The sequence below is a fragment of the Pteronotus mesoamericanus genome, unplaced genomic scaffold (assembly GCF_021234165.1).
Source record: "Pteronotus mesoamericanus isolate MK-2021 breed Mesoamerican mustached bat unplaced genomic scaffold, CSHL_Meso_final contig_50, whole genome shotgun sequence".
Taxonomy (NCBI): Eukaryota; Metazoa; Chordata; class Mammalia; order Chiroptera; family Mormoopidae; genus Pteronotus; species Pteronotus mesoamericanus.
Genome location: NW_026555186.1, coordinates 45,098,227 through 45,118,934, shown reverse-complemented (window position 1 = coordinate 45,118,934; position 20,708 = coordinate 45,098,227). Strand labels below are relative to the sequence as shown.

Below are 20,708 nucleotides of genomic sequence, written 5' to 3'. Positions count from 1 at the left end.
CATTTTCCTCCTCTCTTGTTGGAACTCGCTTTGCCTAAAGTAAGCACTAAGCGTTGCTGTTTGGGGATAAAACTTGATTAAAGTAAACACGCTACTCTTAGAGGCATGTTGCCTCCTTTAAGCAATCGGTCCTGACAGATATGAAAAGTAAAATGGCATATTACAGCGAACATTTACAGTCTGCCAACTCATTTACATGGAAAAAAAATCACTTGAAAGGGTACCCTACCTTTTCCATATTATGTGCTTCATAAGACCTAGAAGACGTTTTACGTTCCCATGCCAGTGACAATCGTGCTTGTGTTTATCAACAAGGACCTGAAGTAAGGAGCAGCGCATGCGTGATCCACCCGAAGACAGCGTAGCACGTGAGAGGTTAGCGTACTGACGTCTTCCGGTTGTGCTCCGCGGTGGTTGTGGACCTGGCTTCTGGGCTGGTGCCGGCGCCGGCATGGGGAAGGTGAATGTGGCCAAGCTCCGTTACATGAGCCGGGATGACTTCAGGGTTCTGACCGCGGTAAGTAGTTAGCCGTTTACCCTTTAACCCTTCCCTTTCCCATGTGTGTCCTGTTCCTGGAAGTTTTCTGGGAGCAGAGGGCAAACTGGGCACTGGTACGCGGTTAAGGTTGGGAATGTGGAAAAGACCGGAGAGTCGGATTTTTCAAAAGCTTTGGTTCGGAGGCTTTTATCGACCCCCAAACGTAGACAGCAGAAGATCCTCTTGTAATTATTTCCTTCTATTTCTTGTGCTTCAGAGCCACGCGCACCCTTGTGGCCCGGGAAGTAAATCTAACCCTGGGCTTCCGACCATCTGAAGAGTTAAAGCTCCTAAGGAAAATCGATGACATTGAGTTCCCCACGCACAGACTCAGTCACGTAGCATTCCTTCCTATTCACTCAGTCAACACATTTTCCGGGTTTTTGCTAACAATTTTAGGGAATTCAACAGGGTTTAGACAAGTCAAGGGAGACAGGTAACCTGTAAGTGAATAAATAAATAAGGATAAAATCAGTAACTGCTATGAAGATGAGAAAGAGGATAATAGAAATCATGACTAGTGGGGGTAGGAGCATGAGTGCTATCTTTAAGTTGTGTAAGCAGAGAAGACACACTGCTGAGTGCAAGAATCTTGTCTGTTAACTGTTGTAACCAAAGTTTTAAGGATTTTTTTTTAAAAAGTTCCTGGCACTTGTTAGAGATTGCATAAATATTTGCCAAGTAAAAGAAAGAATGTGAGGATAATAGAAGCTGAATGAGAAGTAGCTAGCTAAATGAAGTCCTTGGAAAAAGTTGGAGACGGGAACAGCAGTAAGAAGTGAAGTGATTCTGAAGCAGGAACAGTTTTTGAAGATGAAAAGGCCATTGCAGCTGGGGCATTATGAGCAAGAGGCTGAATGGCTGGGGATGTAACTGTAAAAGGTGAGAGCCTGATCAGGCTTACTAAGGGATTTGGAGTATACTCTAGGTGTAGGGAAGCCACTAAATTTTTCCAAGAAAGAAATGATAAAAACTTAATTTATAGTCTTAGTCTTATGGCACAAAAAGGAACACATAGATGGGCATTTGTGGAATGAAACAGTAAATTTATTTTAAGAGCTATTTTCTTTTTATTATAGGGATTAAACTGTCAAATGCAAATTTAATATGAAATTTGGAAGACACTTTTCTTTGTCCTCTGATAGATCTTTATTTCAGCTGGACTTTACCTACTGGCACTTTTGAAAGATACATTCCTTTTCCACTTCCTCAGTACATTCACTCATTCCTCAATGAAGTGATTTTCAACCTTTTCATCTCATGGTACACATAAACTAATTAGTAAAATTCTGTGACACACCAAAAATATTTTTTGTTAATCTGACCAAAAATAGGCATAATTTTGATTCATTCACACCAGACAGCTATTGTTATTTTGGCTGATTTTTTTTTTTTTAATTTGACAGTTTAAAGGAAAAATGTCAATGACCCTGACTGAATAGTCAGGTATTGCATGTTTTAAAAATTCTTGTGGCCTACCAGTTGGAAAAGCACTGCATTAATGCCTCTGACAGAAATAAGAGAGTCAAGAGGAAGAAATATCAGAGGCTGGGAGAGGTGGGACAGAGCATGGAAGACACGTTTAAAAATGTGAGATTTCTGTTGAGGCATCAAAACGGTGTCAGATTTATCCTTTAAAACTTTGTCTCTGCAATATTTAAGTTCTTTTCTGAAGCTCATTAAGGAATGACCTCAGAGTACAAAATTTCAATCTCAGTTGAGTCTCACCGACATTGGTACTGGTGGCTGCCTTTCCTTGACGCTTTTTTCCCTTTACTTCTCTAGCATGTCCCCTATTAATAATTATACTTTTACTGGACACTCTTGCCTGATGAGCATATCCACTTTACAGTTTCCTCATTTACCTTTATCAAATGATTGACCTCCCCCCCCCCCAAATTATGGCTTCACTCTTGAGTGTAGACATGTCTTTCCAATTTTCTTTAAACATCTTCATTTGAAGGACCTTCCACACCTCAACTCACTGTGCACAAATCAAATTCATTAGCTTTGTTTACCCCCTCCTTTCCTAAACTTCATTAAAATAAATATTATTATTATTATTATTATTTTAAAACTTGCTCTCCTTCACTTAAGCTTTGATTCATTTCCTTTCCCCTCCCATTTCAATGCCAATCCCATACTGTCTTCCGTTAAAACTACCTCTTCCCTGTTACGGCTGTTTCCTCTGGCCTAGCCTGTCTGCTTAGCTCTTCAGTATACCGCCTCCAGTTTTTGCTTTCTCTAAACCACTTTGCATATTCCTGCTAGATTAATGTTCTTAAAACAACTGTTCATGCATCTTCCTTGGCTGAATATCTTCAAGAGTTTCCTACTTTTCTCCGTATAAAATTTAAAACTCCTTTATCTGCATTCAAGTCCTTACACATATCTTACTTAAAAGCATTTTCCAGCCTTTTCTTTTCTCATGAACTCTTCTTGTCATTCCTGTCTGAGCTACCATTGTAATAGCTGTTGCTTTGTTCTGTACTTTCTTGTGTATGTGCCATAGCCAAATCTTTTTTACTGTCTGTCTTTGATATTCCCTTATCTGCTTTTTCTGTAATCCCGTATCTCTCAAATTCAGTCTCAGGACCTGCTACTTCCTTGAAACTGGTCCCTCAACTAGAAATATTCTTATTCTGCCCTCAGCCACCTCTTTTTTAGTACTTATCATTCTTACTTCCTAATAGAATTAGATGTGTACATTCTGATTTCCACAGGTAGGTAATATCTCCAAGGGTAGACATTATTTTTGTATATTTTTTTAACCTCTTAAAATACCTACATATGATACTTTCTCATTAATAGTCTCTTAATATCTACAATACCTGTAGTCTTTAAAGACAAATATTGGGATGTCAATAAATATTTTAGTGTTTACCACACATCAGTAAGTATGTTAAGCACTCGTATTCTTTACCCTTGATGTATGTATCATTTAGTAGAGAGATAAAATATGAATATGAGTGATTATGTATAAAACTGATTGAAAATATACCAAGAAGGTAGTACCTATGTCTCAGAATTGGTTGGGGAACTGCATGGTGAGAGGTTTGAAGGAAATGTTACTTTTTAAGCAAAGTTTTGACAGACAGCATCTCTGTTGATTATAATTACATAATTTTTTCTTTAATTTCAGGTTGAAATGGGCATGAAGAACCATGAAATAGTTCCCTGCAGTTTGGTTGCTTCTATAGCCAGCCTTAAACATGGTGGCTGTAATAAAGTTTTAAGGGAATTAGTAAAACATAAACTCATAGCTTGGGAGCGTACCAAAAGTAAGTATTTGAAGCACCATTTGTGATTTTTCATTTAACTGGCTTCCCCCAGAGCAGGCTTCCCAAAAGGCAGGAAATGGAAGTGGCCAGGCCAGGAAAGCGCTAACCCTAGAACTGACACAGCGTGCTTCTATGGTGTTCTAGAAGTTAGAGCAAATCACAGGACCCACCCAGATAAAAGAGGGTGGAAAAATAGTCTGCACCTCCTGATAGAGGTCCAATTACAGAAAAGCAAGTAGGATAGAGATAGTGATGTTGCCATCTTTGGAATATGCAGTCTGCCACAAGGCTCTAGAATATTACTACTCAAACCATTTATGGTGAGGGAGGAGTTTGTTGAGTTTTTTTTTTTTCAGCCTATCATGGATCCATACTTTTATAAAATAACAATAAAAAACTAGAAAAAGGAAATAAACATCAAATGTAGGCACAAATTCCATATTAGAGTTGAAGATATAAAATGACTTGGTCAAATTAATATAAAAATTTTTTTAACTTAACCACATCAGATCAGTTTCTGTATCTTGTCACAGACTAGTAACATAGACTCGTGTAAGTCTGTGGGTCACACTTTTGAGTAACACTGCTCTAGGGAAGAAACAAATTATAGGAAGAAATGCTAACTTGTAAAACTGGGTAACTAATCTTTTCCAACGAAGACTTCCCCATGTCTAAATTCTTCTCATGTCTTGAACTGATATGACTTGGTGATAGCTAAAATCTGATCTTTCTCGTTTGCTTTTGTCTAGCTGTCCAGGGCTATCGGTTGACAAATGCAGGTTATGATTACCTGGCTTTGAAAACACTTTCATCTAGACAGGTAGTTGAGTCTGTTGGGAACCAGATGGGTGTTGGCAAAGAATCTGGTAAGTGCTAACAGTTCTGTTGAACGCCTTTTTTTTTTTTTTTTTTTTTTTGCACTTTAGTTTATATTCCCTTTGAGAAAACATTTGCCTTTTAGTTTATTTTCCAACTAAACAGTAAATTAAAGAGTTGTTTGCAAATAATACCGATTATGAAATTACCGTTAGTTGTGGTAGTTTATTATTTTGTCATAAGTCTGTCATCAAAAATTAAGTATACCAAGAACTAGTTTTCCTCTCATAACTGAAATCTTGGGCAAATATTTTATTTGCTCTTCTATCTGATAAATTGGATATTTGTAATAGTTGAAATATGTAACACAAGGAAGTACTAGAAGACTGAATATCTGAAAACCACAGACTTTTTTCACAGCAATGTGATCAACGAGGCAAAATTAGGTATGTGTAGAACACAGAGCAAAGCATTCTAATATAACAGTGAACAAATGGTTACGTGCTTTCTCTGTGGAAGACAGGTAGAAATAAAGAATAGGGAATGATATTCTTCATGCCATACCCTCTGGTACACTCTTTTTTTATCCAGTATAGTTTATCTTACATAGTTAAGTTGTTTATCTGGACTGAGGAAGGAAAATTAAAGTTGGGAGAAAAAGAATTATTAGGAAACCTACTCCAAAGGAGGTTGTTATGTACTTCAGATGGTATGTTTTCTGTATTAATATGCAGATTATGGCATATATCTAATAATACAAAAGTGCTAATTATGACAGTGTTACAGCAGAGAGAGAGAGAGAGAGAGTGTGTGTGTGTGTGTGTGTGTGAGAGAGAGAGAAATATATAAATGAGATAATGAAACACCTTTTAGATACACTTCCTCTAATGGCCTTTTTTTTAAGAGGTTCATTGCATACAAAATGATAAATAGTACAAAAGAGTACAATGAAAAGGAAATCTCCTAACACAGGTCTCAGTCTCCTGTTATTTCTTTTCAAAGTTATCATTGTTTATTGATGTCTTTCATAATCTTTCTAGAAATTTTTTATGTAAATACAAATATATAATGTACTAAGGATACATGTATATACAGTCATATATCTTTTTAATCTCAGGTGAAAGCAAACAGTACTTAAAACTGTTCGGCACATTGATTTTTTTCCACACACTGCATCCCTGCTCTTCCACATCAGCAAATTTGTATTTGTCTTTCTCTTGGTTGCTGAGTGTTAAATTGTGTGGATGCTCCTTTATTGATTTTACCAGTCCCAGTTGTTACAGACATTTAGGTTACTTCCAATCTTTCTTTTTTGTAAGGTGGTCAACACTCTGGTACAGATGTCTCTGCACAAATAAATGTGTAAATATATTCTTAAAAATTAAGTACTCTTAAAAGTTTGATATTATCAAATGTCGTCCTAAAGGTACCAATTTATAATCCCCACCAGTGTAAAAAGAGCCGTTTCTTGATAATTAAAGTAATAAAGTTTCCCATGAATAATTAGGACATGTTCTACTTGTAAGTATTGCAGATAGCAACATATTTTGATAGTTGGAATACTTGGGGAAGATCTCCATTCTTATAATAGGGTTATATTCTAACAACTGGGTATACATTGAAGCAATTGAAGAGATGAACTTCTTGTTTTTGAGAAGGAAGTTATTATTAAATCATTTCTTGTATGTAAAGGACACTAAGGAACAGTTAGATATTTTCCCATTAAATCGAGTTGAGCATTGAGCACCTTTGGAGGCAACTTTTAACATATGTCATTTTGGATTGTGATTAAATAAAAGAATTTTGCTGAATAATAAATATTCCAGGTTATTAGGAAAGATAAAAATTGATACAAATAAAGACAAAGAATTGTTTCAATCTATTGGCATAAAAATGTAATACTGATCTTTTAAAATCTTGGCTCTAGATATTTATATTGTTGCAAATGGAGAAGGGCAGCAGTTTGCATTAAAGCTTCACAGACTGGGAAGAACCTCCTTTCGAAATCTGAAAAACAAGCGTGATTACCATAAACACAGGCATAACATGTCTTGGCTTTATTTATCTCGTCTTTCTGCCATGAAAGAATTTGCCTATATGAAGGTATTTTTTAAATAATTTTTCAGTTTGTAACGAAATAATGTGATTGTCTCACCAATGTGTATGTATGAATTTATAGTTAAACTGTACATATGTCTATTTCTAATTGAAAACACCAGATAATTACTGTTTGTAGAAATCTTAGTGTCTTCAATGAGTTGACTAGTATTTTTATTTTGCATAATAGAAGAAATGCCAGTTAAAAATTTTTATGTATGTTAGAAAGTAAAAATGTTTATTTTTTAAATTTTCATGACTTCAAAATTCAGCATTAATTTATTAAATATTTTAATAATTGAATACCTTCAATAATATTTAAATTAAACATAAAACAACATTGCATTTTTACTACACTCTCAGTAGGATTTATTTTTTATAACTTTAAAAAAAATTTAATTATTAAAATTCATCCAGGGTCTGACCAGTGTTTCTTGGAAGTTGCAGGTCATGTTCTTTTAAGTAGGCTATTTTAATTCATGTGTGTAAATTTTTAGTGATTATGGGGGGAAATTCTCAATACAGTATAAATGTACTGATACCATATATGTTATGCATTTCTTGTCTTACACTAAAGGTTTATAACCTACAATAGTCAAATCAGTAAGTTGGCAGTTTGGTAGGAATCATTACATATTTTCGCAAAACTATTAGGTGTATTCTCAAGATGTTTATACGAAGGTACAACAGTAGACTTGGTTGTGCTTAAATATACTTCTTAAATGCACTGATATTTTCCTAACAGAATAAGATAAAATTGAGCTATAGCTTAAGGGTTAAGCTATGGCACACTGGCTAGACCACTGTGACAATAGTTAAGGTTAGTGTATGCTGTTGAGCTGCCAGGGCATAGTCAAAATCACTTGCATTAGAAAAAAATATATTTTTAAGCCAAGCAACCAATCTTTGGGGAGTGGAAGTCATTCACTTCTTGTCCAAAGAGAGCAGGAAATAGAGTACACAGTCTTTTAAAATTAACCCTGTTAATAAATATGTCGAGTCAACCCCTGTATTAAGTACTAGGGTAGCGTGGGGTATAAGGATAGATACCAAAGGAATAACCAATACAGCCTGTGTCTTAAAGTTGGGAAGATAACACGAACAACACACATAAAATGAAGAACAGTTCAAAAATCAAATTATATGTATTCAGAGATGCTTCTGTAGAGTAGAATAGTTGATGAAGGAAGTTCATGAAGTGAGTGGGATTTGGGCACATTTATGAAGCATGCATATGATTTGGCTATAAGGAAAAGGCAGTGAAACTGTCCTTTGCAGAGGAACCACTTGGGGTAAAGACATGAGTGTGGGTGTAAGCTCTGTATCTGGGTTTTAGTCACCGAGATGACTATCCTGATTACACTCCAGAATGTTTATGGGAGCGTGTTGGGAATAGTAGGGCAGGTTAGGTAGGTTAAAGAGAGTTTTGGTAACTTGAAAAACTTCAGAGTAAAATCAGTATAGTCATTGTAGATTTTTATTATTTATTTATTTTTTTACTTTATTGGAGTGACATTGAACAAAATCATACAGGTTTCAGGTGTACAACTCAGCAACGCATCATCTCTACACTGCATTGTGTGTTCACCAATCCAAGTCAAGTAGCCATTGTAGATTTTTTAAATGGAGCATCGACAGGAGCATCTTATCTTAGTTTGCTTTTGGTACACAGAGTAGAGGTTAGGTATGGTGGCAAGAGCTAAACCAGTATTGGAGTAATTCTGTATAAGTGACAGCGGCCTTCCTAGAAATGATGGCATTTCAAATGGCAGAGGTCATAAATCTAACATTCTGGAGGAAGTAATAATAGGACTTCATAAGCAAAGATAGAAAAACTTAAGGGAAAAGATGAATCTTTGGATGATTTTAAGTAACGTTTGACTCTATATATATTTGTTATAATAGTTTTATAATGTATATTTGTTTGAAGAAAAGGTCAGTGCTCTATAAACTAAAATGCCTAATCTGTTGGAATATTTCATTACCTAATATGTTAGAAGACAAAGTACTTTTTTAAATCATAACTTTTTTTTTTAAGCACACTCCAATAAATGGCAGAAACTTACAGAAGTATAAAGGATATATCACAAAGGCAGATACTTTTTCACACTCACATTTGTAGCCCTAGCACAGTGGATAGTATTTAGTAAATGTTCAATAAATGAGTATTTGGTGAAGAAGTGAATTAACTAAACTGGTTTAAAATATTTTTATGTACAGCTCATTTTATGCTGTGAATAAACCATATATAAATTATCATGTGTTGACTGTAATTTTGTAAAGGTTTTTATGTTTTTCTTCTGGTCGTGAGCAGATAGACTTACTTTTATTGTTCTTTAAAAATCAATGACCTCTTCATTAGTTTATACCTGTTTGTTATGTTTTAGGCATTGTATGAGAGGAAATTTCCAGTTCCAAAGCCAATTGATTATAATCGCCATGCAGTGGTCATGGAACTCATAAGTGGCTATCCTCTGTAAGTACTTGTTACTACTGAAACCATGCCTTCCAGTAAATATAAGGTTTAGTTTTTAGAAGTAAATTTTTTTTAAATTAAATGGAATATTGTTTCTGAGAAATTAACATATAACAGTAGGCAAATTGAGACTGTAGTTTTATTCTAACAGTACATATTTTGTAATCTCTGTGATTCATTCAGCAAATATTTATTAACAATCTAATATGTGCTGAGCACTGTTCCAGGCTCAGCAGTAAACCCAGTCTCTGCCCGCACAGAGTTTACATTATCATGGAAGGAAGGAGACATACAGTAAATAGCTAAACAAGAAAACACAGGATGGGACAAAAGGAGGTTTACAGTTGTTTGTATGGAAAATAATAATAACACAAGAATAAACTATACCCTGGCTGGTGTGGTTCAGTTGGTTGGAACGTCATCCATAAACCAAAAGTTCACAGGTTCAACTCTGGTCAGGGCTCATGCCTAGGTTGCAGCTTTGATCCCTGGTCGGGGGCATGAGAGGCCACTGATCAATGTTTCTCTCTCCCTCCCTTTCCGGAAACCCCTCTCCAAAATCAGTAAGCATGTCCTGGGAGAGGATAAAAAGTAATAATAAATAAAAAGATAAACTGTGTTTCACATACTTGCAACTGGAAACCTACTCTTACCCCATCCTGTATATATCAGATGGTAATAAATGCTGTGGATAAAAGTAAAGCATGGTAATGGGGACCAGAAGGACTGAGGTGGGTCTAGGAGGCTACTATTTTCCATGGGGTGGTCAGGAAAAGTCTCACTGATAGGAATCCTGAAAAAAATGAGAGGAAACCATGCAGATATCTAAGAAGCTTCTGGGCGCAGGGAATGGCAGGTGCATAAGCTGTGGGCTGGGAGTATACCTGCGTGTTCAGGGAACAGCGAGGTGGTCAGTGTGCTGGAGCTGAATGAGTGAGGGAGAAATTGTAAGTGGTAAGATCAAAGGGGCAGCAGGGGACCAAATCACTTAGGGTTTGTAGATCATTGCAAGGTCTTTTAAATTTTCTTTTTGAAATATATTTTACACATGATACTGTATAAATTAAGGTATACAGTATGTTGATTTGATACTTTTATATATTGTAATGTGATTGTCATTGTAGTGATATTTTTGCACAAGGACTTTTTAATTTTGATTGAGATAAGCCATTGGAAGGTTTTGAACTGAGAAGAGACATGACCTGACTAATGCTTTGGTAGGATCCCTCTGGCTGCTGTATTGAGAATAGACTAAAAGGAGACAAGAACAGACTTTGGAAGACAGCTTAGGAGATTGTCATGATCCAGTCAAGAGACGGTGTTAGTTTAGATCAGAGAGATGGCAAGGTGACAAAAAGTGGTTAGATTCTGGATATGTCTTTCTGAAGAGCCAGCATAATTTCATTTGGGATTAGATATTGATACGAAGGAAGATGTGAGTCAAAAGTGACAACCAGGTTTTGGACCCGAATGATAAATTAATTGGGGTAGGGGGATAAAGTTCATGTTTATGGATGAGCTGGAAAGACTCAACAGCAGTGTTAAGGTAGAGGGTGGGGCAGAATCAAAGTTACAGTTTGAGACATGATAAGTTTGAGATGAGTATGAGTTCAGAGAACTCTACGTTGAAGTTAGTATATATGTAGTATTAAAAGCCATGAGCCTGAAATCTCCAGAAATGATTTTAAGGGGCCCTAGGATTAGCTTTTGAGGAACTCCAAAATTTAAAGGTCAGGGAGAAGGTAAAGAATTAGCAAAAAAGACTAAGAAGAAATGATCATTGCAGAAAGGACAGCCTAAAGAGTTGGCATGCCAAGAGTCAAGTGAAAGAAGTATTTCAAGGAGGGGGAAGAGGTTAACTGGCAGACCAAATATGATGAAGACTGAGACATTGACCATTGGATTTAGCAAAACAGAAGTCACTGATGGTCTTGACCAGAGTTATTTTATTGAAATAAAGTGAATGAAGAAAGCCTGTTTGAGATGGTTCATTAGAGTGGAAGGAAAAAATTGGAAAAAGCATTTGTAGAGACCTTGGACTGTAAAGAAGATCAAAGAAAGGACGTGACAATGGGAAGAAGATACAGAATCAAGGCAGGACGTGGCTCATTTTTACAATAATAATGGACGCTGTTATGTTTGTATGCTGAAGGAAATGAAAAAACTGCTAGGGAGACAAAGATGGAAAAATACACATACTTTCATTAAAATCCTAAATGAGTACAAATAATTTATCTTCCTACTTAAAATACTTACAGATGTCAGATACACCAGGTTGAAGATCCTGAATCGGTGTACGATGAAGCCATGGAACTAATTGTCAGACTTGCGAATCATGGGCTGATTCATGGAGATTTCAATGAATTCAATCTCATTTTGGATAAAGATGACCACATCACCATGATTGATTTTCCACAGATGGTTTCAACTTCTCATCCCAATGCTGAATGGTATATACTGAAATTGATTGTGAATGTGGGTGTGTCTACATGTGATGATAACATTTTTATTTGTAATTTTCAATTTGTAATACTGCTATTTGGGTCAGTAACTGGTTGGAAGTGGCTGATGTCAGTGGTCTAAAATCTTGCAGTGTCTTTTTTTTTTAATTACATGAAACTACTAATTTTCCCTCTGAAAGAATTCCTCCGTATTTTAAAAGGGGAGAAAAATATACTTTCACCCAGTTTTTAAAACCTGTTCATTAAACATATCCTTTGTGTTGGACATCTAAAGATACCGCCCGCTTTTTGTAAACCATCAAAACAATTTGAATTAATTTTATACTCTGACAGACTTCCCAAAATCAAATTCTCTTAGCCATGGAATCCTTTATGCAAACATTGAGGTGGAAGCCCAGTTTTTCAACACACAAGAGCTTGCTCAGAAGTAGGGACAGAGAGGGGTACCCTAAAAGCCCATCCTCTCTGCCTGTCCGTCTTTTCTCTCCGTGGTTGCCGTCAGGGGGCTTCACCAAGCATAATTTGGTAAACCTGGTGGCCTTGATGGAAGTTAAGGGTTTGGACTAGACTAAGTTACCAGGGCAACAATATCTCTCACATCATTTTTAACTTCTCTTTTTAGAAAAGAATTCCCATAAAGCCTCATCCCTGACACAGGGCAGAAACACTTTATATACCATGATAATCTCTTCCTCACATTACTTAACCACTTAAACCAGCCAAGTTGTGAAATGCAACAGAATATTTTCCTTTATTTGTATTCCATGAGGAACTGAGTGTAATCAAATTAAGGGTGAGTGTTTTTAAAGAATATTTCCAACAAAACAATGCTAACAGATGAATCCCTGACACTTGGGCAGTTAATATGTCTTATGATGATGACTGATTACCATTTTTATTAAAATGATTAACATAGTCACACAATAAAGGAACAGCTAAGAACCACCAGAATTAGAGGCAGAAGTGATAGCAGATTACGACATTCAAGTTAAATATAATATGCATTATTCTTGAAGACATTGTGATTTAACTTGAACTTTTATGGGTAAATAAGTAATTGGGTGAAGGAGTTCTATTAAGCACGAGAAACTAAGATATAAATAAGACCTCTTTCTCCTTTGAAGAAGTTACTGTCTAGTTGGTGAGACATAAGCATGTATAAAAATATAATTTTAAAATAATTTGAGGTTTTTCCCAGAGTGCCCTAAGAGCATAGAATAGTGGCATTGTCGTCCTATCCTAAACTTCATCTTTCTCTAAAGTCATAATTTAGTTAAAATTTAAAGAGATAGTCAATTCCACGTCACCCTTAATTCTACCTGATTTGGAAACCCTCTAGAGAACTTAAACTGCTCTTACTGATTTATGGTGGCCTAAAAAGCAGCCAAATAATCAGTGGTGGTTCTGCTATCAGTTCATATTAACATGTCTTCAGGTTATTATTTATCAGCCCACAACATTATTTGTCTCTCTTGGAAGTTATGACAAGTCAGCTAACAGATAATAAGGATACATAAACATAATTCTAATTCTCAAACTTTTTCTTAGGAGTTACTATTTTTATCTTCGACTTTCTCAGTTGGCAAGGGGTTCAGCTGGGTGTAGCTGATGGGAAGTATAACCAGACGTACTAGAGACTGGAGGAAAATGGAAAGATGCTGCCCCCAAATTATGGGCCCATAGATTCATATTTATCTTATTTTCTCTTAGTATATATGTTGCATTAAGGGAAAACCTTGAGTTTTCTGACCATAGAACTATGTGCCTTTGACAGCTTATATTCCTTATTTTTTCCTCTGCTTTTATGGTCAGTATTTCAAACACACTATCAGAAGGTTGGTTTCTCTTTTTTTTCTTTTGTGTAATATCTTTTTTATGTAAGGAGTAAAAGTGTCTTATACTTAGGATATTGTCGTTGGCTAATAAGGAAAAAATGAACAACAAAGGCTATATCAGAAATGATTTTTTCTTTTGCAGGTATTTTGACAGAGATGTTAAATGTATTAGAGATTTCTTTATGAAACGTTTCAACTATGAAAGTGAGCTCTATCCAACATTTAGTGATATCAGGTTTGTACTCTGCTTAAAGTGATAGAACTGTTACTATCTGCTTTACTTAGTTCTAGAAGCTAACATATTTATCTAAAAAAATTTTCAGATGGTGAGTGACCTTTGACACATTGTAATCATTGAGTATTATAGCTGTTTGGTATATAAATGAAACTTAAAAACCTAAAAAATACCTTCTTTTCAGCTGTTAAAACAATGTTACTGAATTTGGTGGAAGAACACACCACTTTCTTACAGATTGGAAGAACTTTTATTCAATGTCAGATGCTCTGTGAATAATCCATTTGTAAGGAATCAAGCAAAGTGTTTATCAGAATTTGTGTTTTTACTTTTTCAGACTAGGAGCTGTCTTTACCTCATTAATGGAACCTAATTATTTATACATTCTCAAAACCAAATTTTCTCATTTATTTTATAAACTTAGTTCAAATACTGTTTTCTGGCTTGGGATGATTGACTTGAGTTAGAAGAAATCTTTAGTCCCCTTTGAAAGTAAATACCAACTGAAGTTTCTGTAACCTTTGTATTAATACTATTGGTCTTCACATTCATTTTATTGTAAATGACAAAGAGCGTATATCTTTTACATTTGTGTACTTAAGTAACTTAAGTATAACATTTCAGGCAAAGAAAAATCTTTAAAAAATATGCTGTTAAACTCACTTAAGAATTAATAATTTTCCGGAGTAGTAAATACTTATCCATGTCAGAAGGATTTTTTTCCACTCTGAATGCTTGGCATTTCTTTTCCTAGGAGGGAGGACTCTCTTGATGTTGAGGTTTCTGCCAGTGGCTACACAAAGGAAATGCAGGCAGATGATGAACTGCTTCATCCATTAGGTCCAGATGATACGTATGTTGAAACAGAGGAAGGATCTGACTTCTCCTTTTCTGATGAAGAGAGATCAGAAAAAGCAAAAGTTTGTAGATCAGAAAATCCATGCCAACAAAACTCTGCAAATGAGTCAATCGACTGCTGTCCCAGAGCACTTGGAGACCTTGAACGAGTAAAGGAAGACGCTTTGTCAGGCTGGAGTGCTGCTGCACACGATTTTGACATGACTGAATTCAGTCAAGCATTAGATGAAATAAAAGGGCAGGTTGTTGAAAACAGTTCTGTAACTGAGGTGTCTGGGGAGGAAAACAAAACCAAAAAGGACACCAGGCAAGACGGTGAGACAGGCCAAGGAGGAAACCGCAGGGGCTCTGAAGAGCCTGAAGATGAATGCCCTGAGCTCCTTGCCTTGTCGTCATTAAACAAAGAATTCAGGCCTTTCAGGTATAGATTCTGTTGATTTTTTTTACTTTAATGGGGAGACCTATACTGTCTTCGATTCTGGTAAATGAGTATTTTTTTTAAATGATATGACAGAGTTGTATTCTCTGCCATTATATGTAAAATGAAAGCAAATAACCCCTTTGTTAAAATCACAGCTAACCTTTACAATCGACCTTATTCTAGACAGCATATTGATTCAGTTTTAAGCAGTCTGCCTTAAGATACAAACTACTTTCAAAAAATTAATACAGATCTCTTATTCAGTTGATCATGATTTAGATGGATGGATTGTTTGTATATTTTCATAAGTATACATCTAATATTTGATTTATGTATAGTCCAGTAAATCTGTAGTAAATGTACTCTCCATGAAATTCAGTGAATTTTCTCTGGTGCTTTGAACCCTCTGTTCTTACTTACTTATGTAAAATTCTATAGTGTTGTTTTCCTTTTAAAAATTTTTTTCTTGAAAATATTAATCAGCTTCAGATCAAATTAGTAAATGATCTAAAATTTAACTTTTATATTTAGGATAGTTTATCCAGAATCAAACAACTGTAGTTTAATGAAATACAGGTTTATGTATTTCAAAAGAGTGATAGCACAAAATTAAATTAGTAACATTGATTAGGCATTTCTCAGTACATGTTCAGGCTTACATCCTAAGGCTCTCTTTGTCATTAGTTAATTGTGAAGCAAAACATGAGAATTTTGTTCCTTTTGCATATAACTATTCAAGACTCAAGGTCATTACCACTTTAATAATAAACATGTAAAGTTAAAATCAAGAGTGGCAGCTCGAGATTTTTGAGTAAAAGAAGGAAGTCTACATAGGTTCAATAGTCATCTAAGCACAGAGTAATTTGTTTTTACTCTCTAAACACATGTTGGGCAAAATTTTTATCGAAGTAGAAATACAACATTTCTGAAAAATACTAACTGTTAAGAATTAATATTGTCTGCGTTTCTTATACATTAAAACTTTGAGCAATGCCTAATATGAATTAGATAGTTTCTGTCACTGCAGTTTCTCTGTGTTAGCAGAGCATACTCTGGGGCACTCTCTCTTAACGTCTGCTTTCGTTTGGGAAAATGCCAAGAAACTGTCCCAAGGATTTAGATTGTAAGAGTCAGTTCAGTGAAAGAAGAGGGGAAAATACATGTATTGTGGCTAAGTGATAGCAAGTTTTGATGGCCAAAACATTTTACTATTTTGAAATTTTGATAGTGACTATCAGAATGCTGGAAAATGAAAATTGTTAATATATTAGGTTGAATTGTGGATGGTTGTACAGAAATCTTAAATATGATATTTCTGAGGCATTTTATGTCTTTAAGTTTTATTATCAAATAGAGATTAATATAAATTGACTCAATAATTAACTATAAAAATTAACTAGATAAATTGTTTTGTTTTAATTTTAGAGATGAAGAAAATATGGAAGATATTAATCGATATAGAACAAGAACTTTCAGTGTTACGTCTGCAGGCAGTATTTTAAGCTGTTCAACAATTCCTCCGGTAACCATTCAGCATTTACAAATGTGTATTAGGTCATTACTGTAGGCATCTTACATGTGAGGATTACTTGATGTACAAGACAGCCTCAGCCATTTGGATCTTACATGTTAATATATAAAATTATAATGAATACAAATTTAGTATAAGAGAGAGAGTTACTTTCAGCTGGCATAATCAAAGCTTTCAGGGAAAGGGTAGCATGTAAATTAGCTTGAGTTTGAAGGATAAGGTCATAGAAATTTAGATCCAAGGGGACCTTTATAGATTCGCAGATGGTCTAGTCCCTGCATTTTAACAGTGAGGAAATTGAGGCCCAGGTAGGTTACGTGACTTTATAAGTGACTATGTAGTTTACTGCACCTTAAGTGTGAAAATGACCCAGCCTCATTAGTTTGTTCTGAAATTTAAAAAGAGAAAAACAGGTAATTTTTAAATTTTTGGTATCTCAGGTGTTTGTTGGATATTTAGCAATATCCAGAAGAATTTCATAAGGGACGTTTTTTGGACAAGATAATGAGCACCAATAGTCCAGCTCATACTGCGGAACTTTTCTGCCTACCAGCCCTCTCTGGGCTATTCCAACAAGAATCAGTTTCCTTCATAGAGTTTAAGGACAGAGATAAAATTAATATATGGTGTGTTGGGTTTTTTCCTTCTGCTTAAAGGTATTAGGTTGAATACCATTGAAACTAGTTTTTAGTGATAAGTTAAAATGAGCAAAAGGAGAAAATCAGAAAGGAGGAAAATAACATTATGTGGAAAGTGAATTCAAAAGAATTTTGTGTTTTCCTGAACTTCCCATAAGTTGAGACAGATTGTCAGTAAGTTAAGAGGTATGTCCTGTGGTGGATTAATATGGGATATTTACAAAATTAAAACTCAATAATCAAAACAAGCTAAAAATACTAGTGCTTTATTTTATAACATAACACACTTTTAGTAGTTCAGGGACCTTTGCTTGATAATAGAAACCTTTAGAGCTTATCAGACCAAAAATAGAAGAGTGAAATTCTAGAAATGGATTGGTTTTGATATACTCTTTTCTCTTGATCTCATAATTTATCTGAATTTTGGACATAAAATTTAAATCTATATAATCTTTAAAATATCTATTGATTATACTGAAACAAAAATCTCCTTTTAAGTAGTACCACCTGTCTTTATTAAGAATTTCTCACACTCTATGGTTTCCTGTCCATTCTTGGCTTTGATATTTTTTATACTTAGATCTACCCTCCTTTCTTTGGTTTCTCAGATTCAAAGCATAGAGCTTTTATACCTAATTACTATGGTGTAAAATTGGTAATGTCATATAAAGAAAAGTTAGATTGCTCATTCATATTACTTTCTTAGATTCTAACTTATCCCTTGTATATAAAGATCATGGCACTAACATTGTTATGAGGTCTTGACTGTATCCCATTTTTCTTATTGCTAACAGCCTCTCTCTAATGAATTGTATCGTAAAATATAAGTTTGCCTCCTAAGGACAAAAAATGTGTCTGTAGCCTAGCTTGGTTTTTCTCTAATCTCTGAAACAAATCGATTATCTTAACTCTGTATTCTTATGGAGATTTGCTCATACTATTTTCCTTGAGGTCACATTTTATTTTATTAAAAAGGTCAGGAGAAAAACTTTATTTTGTTACCTCATTTATGTTGATGATTGTGCAAGGTAAAAGATTTTCTCTGTATTCTTTGATACTATTATTGTAAGACCCGTTTTCCTTATTAAAATAGTTCCCTGTTTATTAGCAGAGTTGCCGTTTATGTGCCCTGTGCTTTCTAATATGTAACAGTTAAATCATAATTAAATATTAAGGTATATTTTTAATAAATATACAGTCACTATCAACAACAAACATCAAACAGTACACATGATTTTCATTGATATTTTTAATAGGCTTCCTGAAATAATACATAGGTATTTTATTTCACGCTTTACTATTAAAAAAATACAAAGTGAGGTTTTTCTCACACTTTTAACATGAAGAATATTAATCTTGTAGGAATCAAAATAGGAATCATAAATTGTTCTGATTAGGAAGATGTACATGCATGATAATCCATCATCCTTTTCTTCAGCTATTTCATATGATTATCCTGAGGTCTCACTGAAATGAAGAACCAAGGGAAAATTCAAGCAGAATATTTGGGGGAAAATTGATTTTTTTTTTTCTTAGAAATATTCTGGAGCCTCTTTGAATTCCTCTTTTAAATGTGGTGTGTGGTCCTGGCTAGTGTGGCTCAGTTGGAACGTCGTCCCAAAACAGAAAGGTTGTGGGTTTGATTCCCAATGAGGGCACATACTTAGGTTGCAGGTTCGATCCCTAGTCCGAGCACATACAGGAGGCAGCCAAGGGATACTTCTCTCCCACACTGATGTTTCTCTCTCTCCTTCCCTCTCTCTAAAAGCAATGAAAAAAATGTCCTCAGGTGAAGATAAAAAAACAAACATGGTATACGCTCTACTGTTATTTTCCTGAGACCTTTCATCTCTTCTTCATTGGGTGCCTCCTTTCCTGATTCCTTTTCTTTCTTCCTACTTTACTCCTTTATTGGCAGTATAGATTTCAGTAGGAATTTGAGTGAATTTTGAGGAGACTTTTTATTAATAAAAATGTATTTTTATTCTATTCTCACAGTTAAGAGGGAGTTTAAGTAATGGAGTTGCAGTTTGGAAACAGTTTTCCTTTAGAATTCTGAAGGTGTTCACCTGTTGTCTTTGTGTGGTTAAGAAGATGGTGTCTCCAGGAGTCTGGTCTCCTGCCAGGGTGGGGAGGCTGACAGCTGCCTGGCTTCCTGGGGTAGGGAAGGTCCTGGAGGCCAGTCACACTTATTTTAAACTTTTAGCCAACCTCTCTTTAAGTTATAAAACTTCTGGGTTGCCAGGTCCTCCTAAGTTGCCAACTTTCCTAGTTTTGGGAGACGGCCATCAATGCATCTTTGTGCCTTGCATAGGGTGAGGCATGTTAAGAAGAAACCCATGCTTCAGCACTTAACGTGTTCATCTTCTTTTTTTAGGAGGCCACTAGGATGGTGCAAGGTTATACACAATTAAACAACAGACTGTAGTGCTTCACAGGAAAAAAATGTTATTGTGAACTGAATATTCAAACATTTTATGTCTTGGTAGTTATGGACAGTCTGTGTCCTAAGTAATGAGAGATCAGTTGAGTTTATGATCTTTCACTGTGAGAAAGCATTCTGCATCTCCCAAAAACTGTATGAACTTTTCTGTGGGTAACTGCTGCCGTCAGGTCATTTCTGCACTGAAGTTAGGAAGGACCTATTTACCAGTAGTGAAAGCTTTCAAACGATTTTGTACAAAGACCTGCCTATTATGACATAGAAAACAGGAATGAGCAGTTTTTTTCCTGTTGGTTTTGATTTTGTTGGTTTGGTGATTGGGGGGAGGTTCTTGCTTTCTTTAAGTTTTCCCAGTGGACACTAGGTGGCACTATGTTGATTGGTTATGCAAAGAATTTTAATTATACTTTTCGCCATCATCTATATTTCTTTTAGAAATATAATTTATAACAGTTTTAGGTTTTATTGCTGATTCATATAGTACTGCTGTTAGTATTTGGAATTTTAAAAATACTTGTTCTTAACAGAAATTTGAAAAATGTTAGTGTCAATATTTCTATTATGAACTATTCACTTGATCAAAATGATCAGTCATCGATGATACTAATTATTGAAATCTTTCCAGGAATTGGTGAAACAGAAGGTGAAACGTCAGTTGACAAAACAACAAAAATCAGCTGTGAGACGTCGATTGCAAAAAGGAGAAGCAAATATATTTACCAAGCAACGGAGAGAAAACATGCAAAATATTAAGTCAAGCTTGGAAGCAGCTAGCTTTTGGGGAGAGTAATGTATTTAGGGACATTTACACAATGGAATACTATTCAGCCATAAAAAAGAAGGAAACTTTACCCTTTGCAACAGCATGGATGGACCTGGAGAACATTATGTCAACTGAAGTAAGCTAGTCAGAGAAAGAAAAATACCATATGATTTCACTCATATGTGGAATCTAATGAACAAACTGAATTAACAGGCAAAGTAGAGACAGACTCAGATAGCGAGCAGGATGACCGCCCCGGGGGTGGGGGTCAGGGGTTGGAGGGATCAAGGGAAAAGGAAAAGGACTCGTGGACA

The 20,708-nt window shown here is 35.2% G+C and overlaps 1 protein-coding gene across 2 annotated transcripts; it reads left to right on the top strand.

The window, feature by feature from the left end:
* The first annotated feature begins 284 nt into the window (after positions 1 to 284).
* On the top strand, positions 285 to 20,600 carry RIOK2 (RIO kinase 2). 2 transcript variants are annotated; one of them, XM_054578633.1, is made up of 11 exons: positions 440 to 517; positions 1,945 to 2,128; positions 3,681 to 3,819; positions 4,569 to 4,685; positions 6,563 to 6,738; positions 9,120 to 9,208; positions 11,467 to 11,658; positions 13,648 to 13,740; positions 14,495 to 15,019; positions 16,445 to 16,541; positions 20,257 to 20,600. In XM_054578633.1, exons 2-11 carry the CDS (start codon positions 2,108 to 2,110, stop codon positions 20,419 to 20,421), a joined length of 1,614 nt encoding a protein of 537 aa, XP_054434608.1. In that variant the 5' UTR covers positions 440 to 517; positions 1,945 to 2,107; the 3' UTR covers positions 20,422 to 20,600. The 2 variants fall into 2 exon arrangements, with proteins under 2 accessions (XP_054434607.1, XP_054434608.1); XM_054578632.1 differs by lacking the exon at positions 1,945 to 2,128 and having other exon boundaries at positions 285 to 517.
* Positions 20,601 to 20,708: the final 108 nt, after the last annotated feature.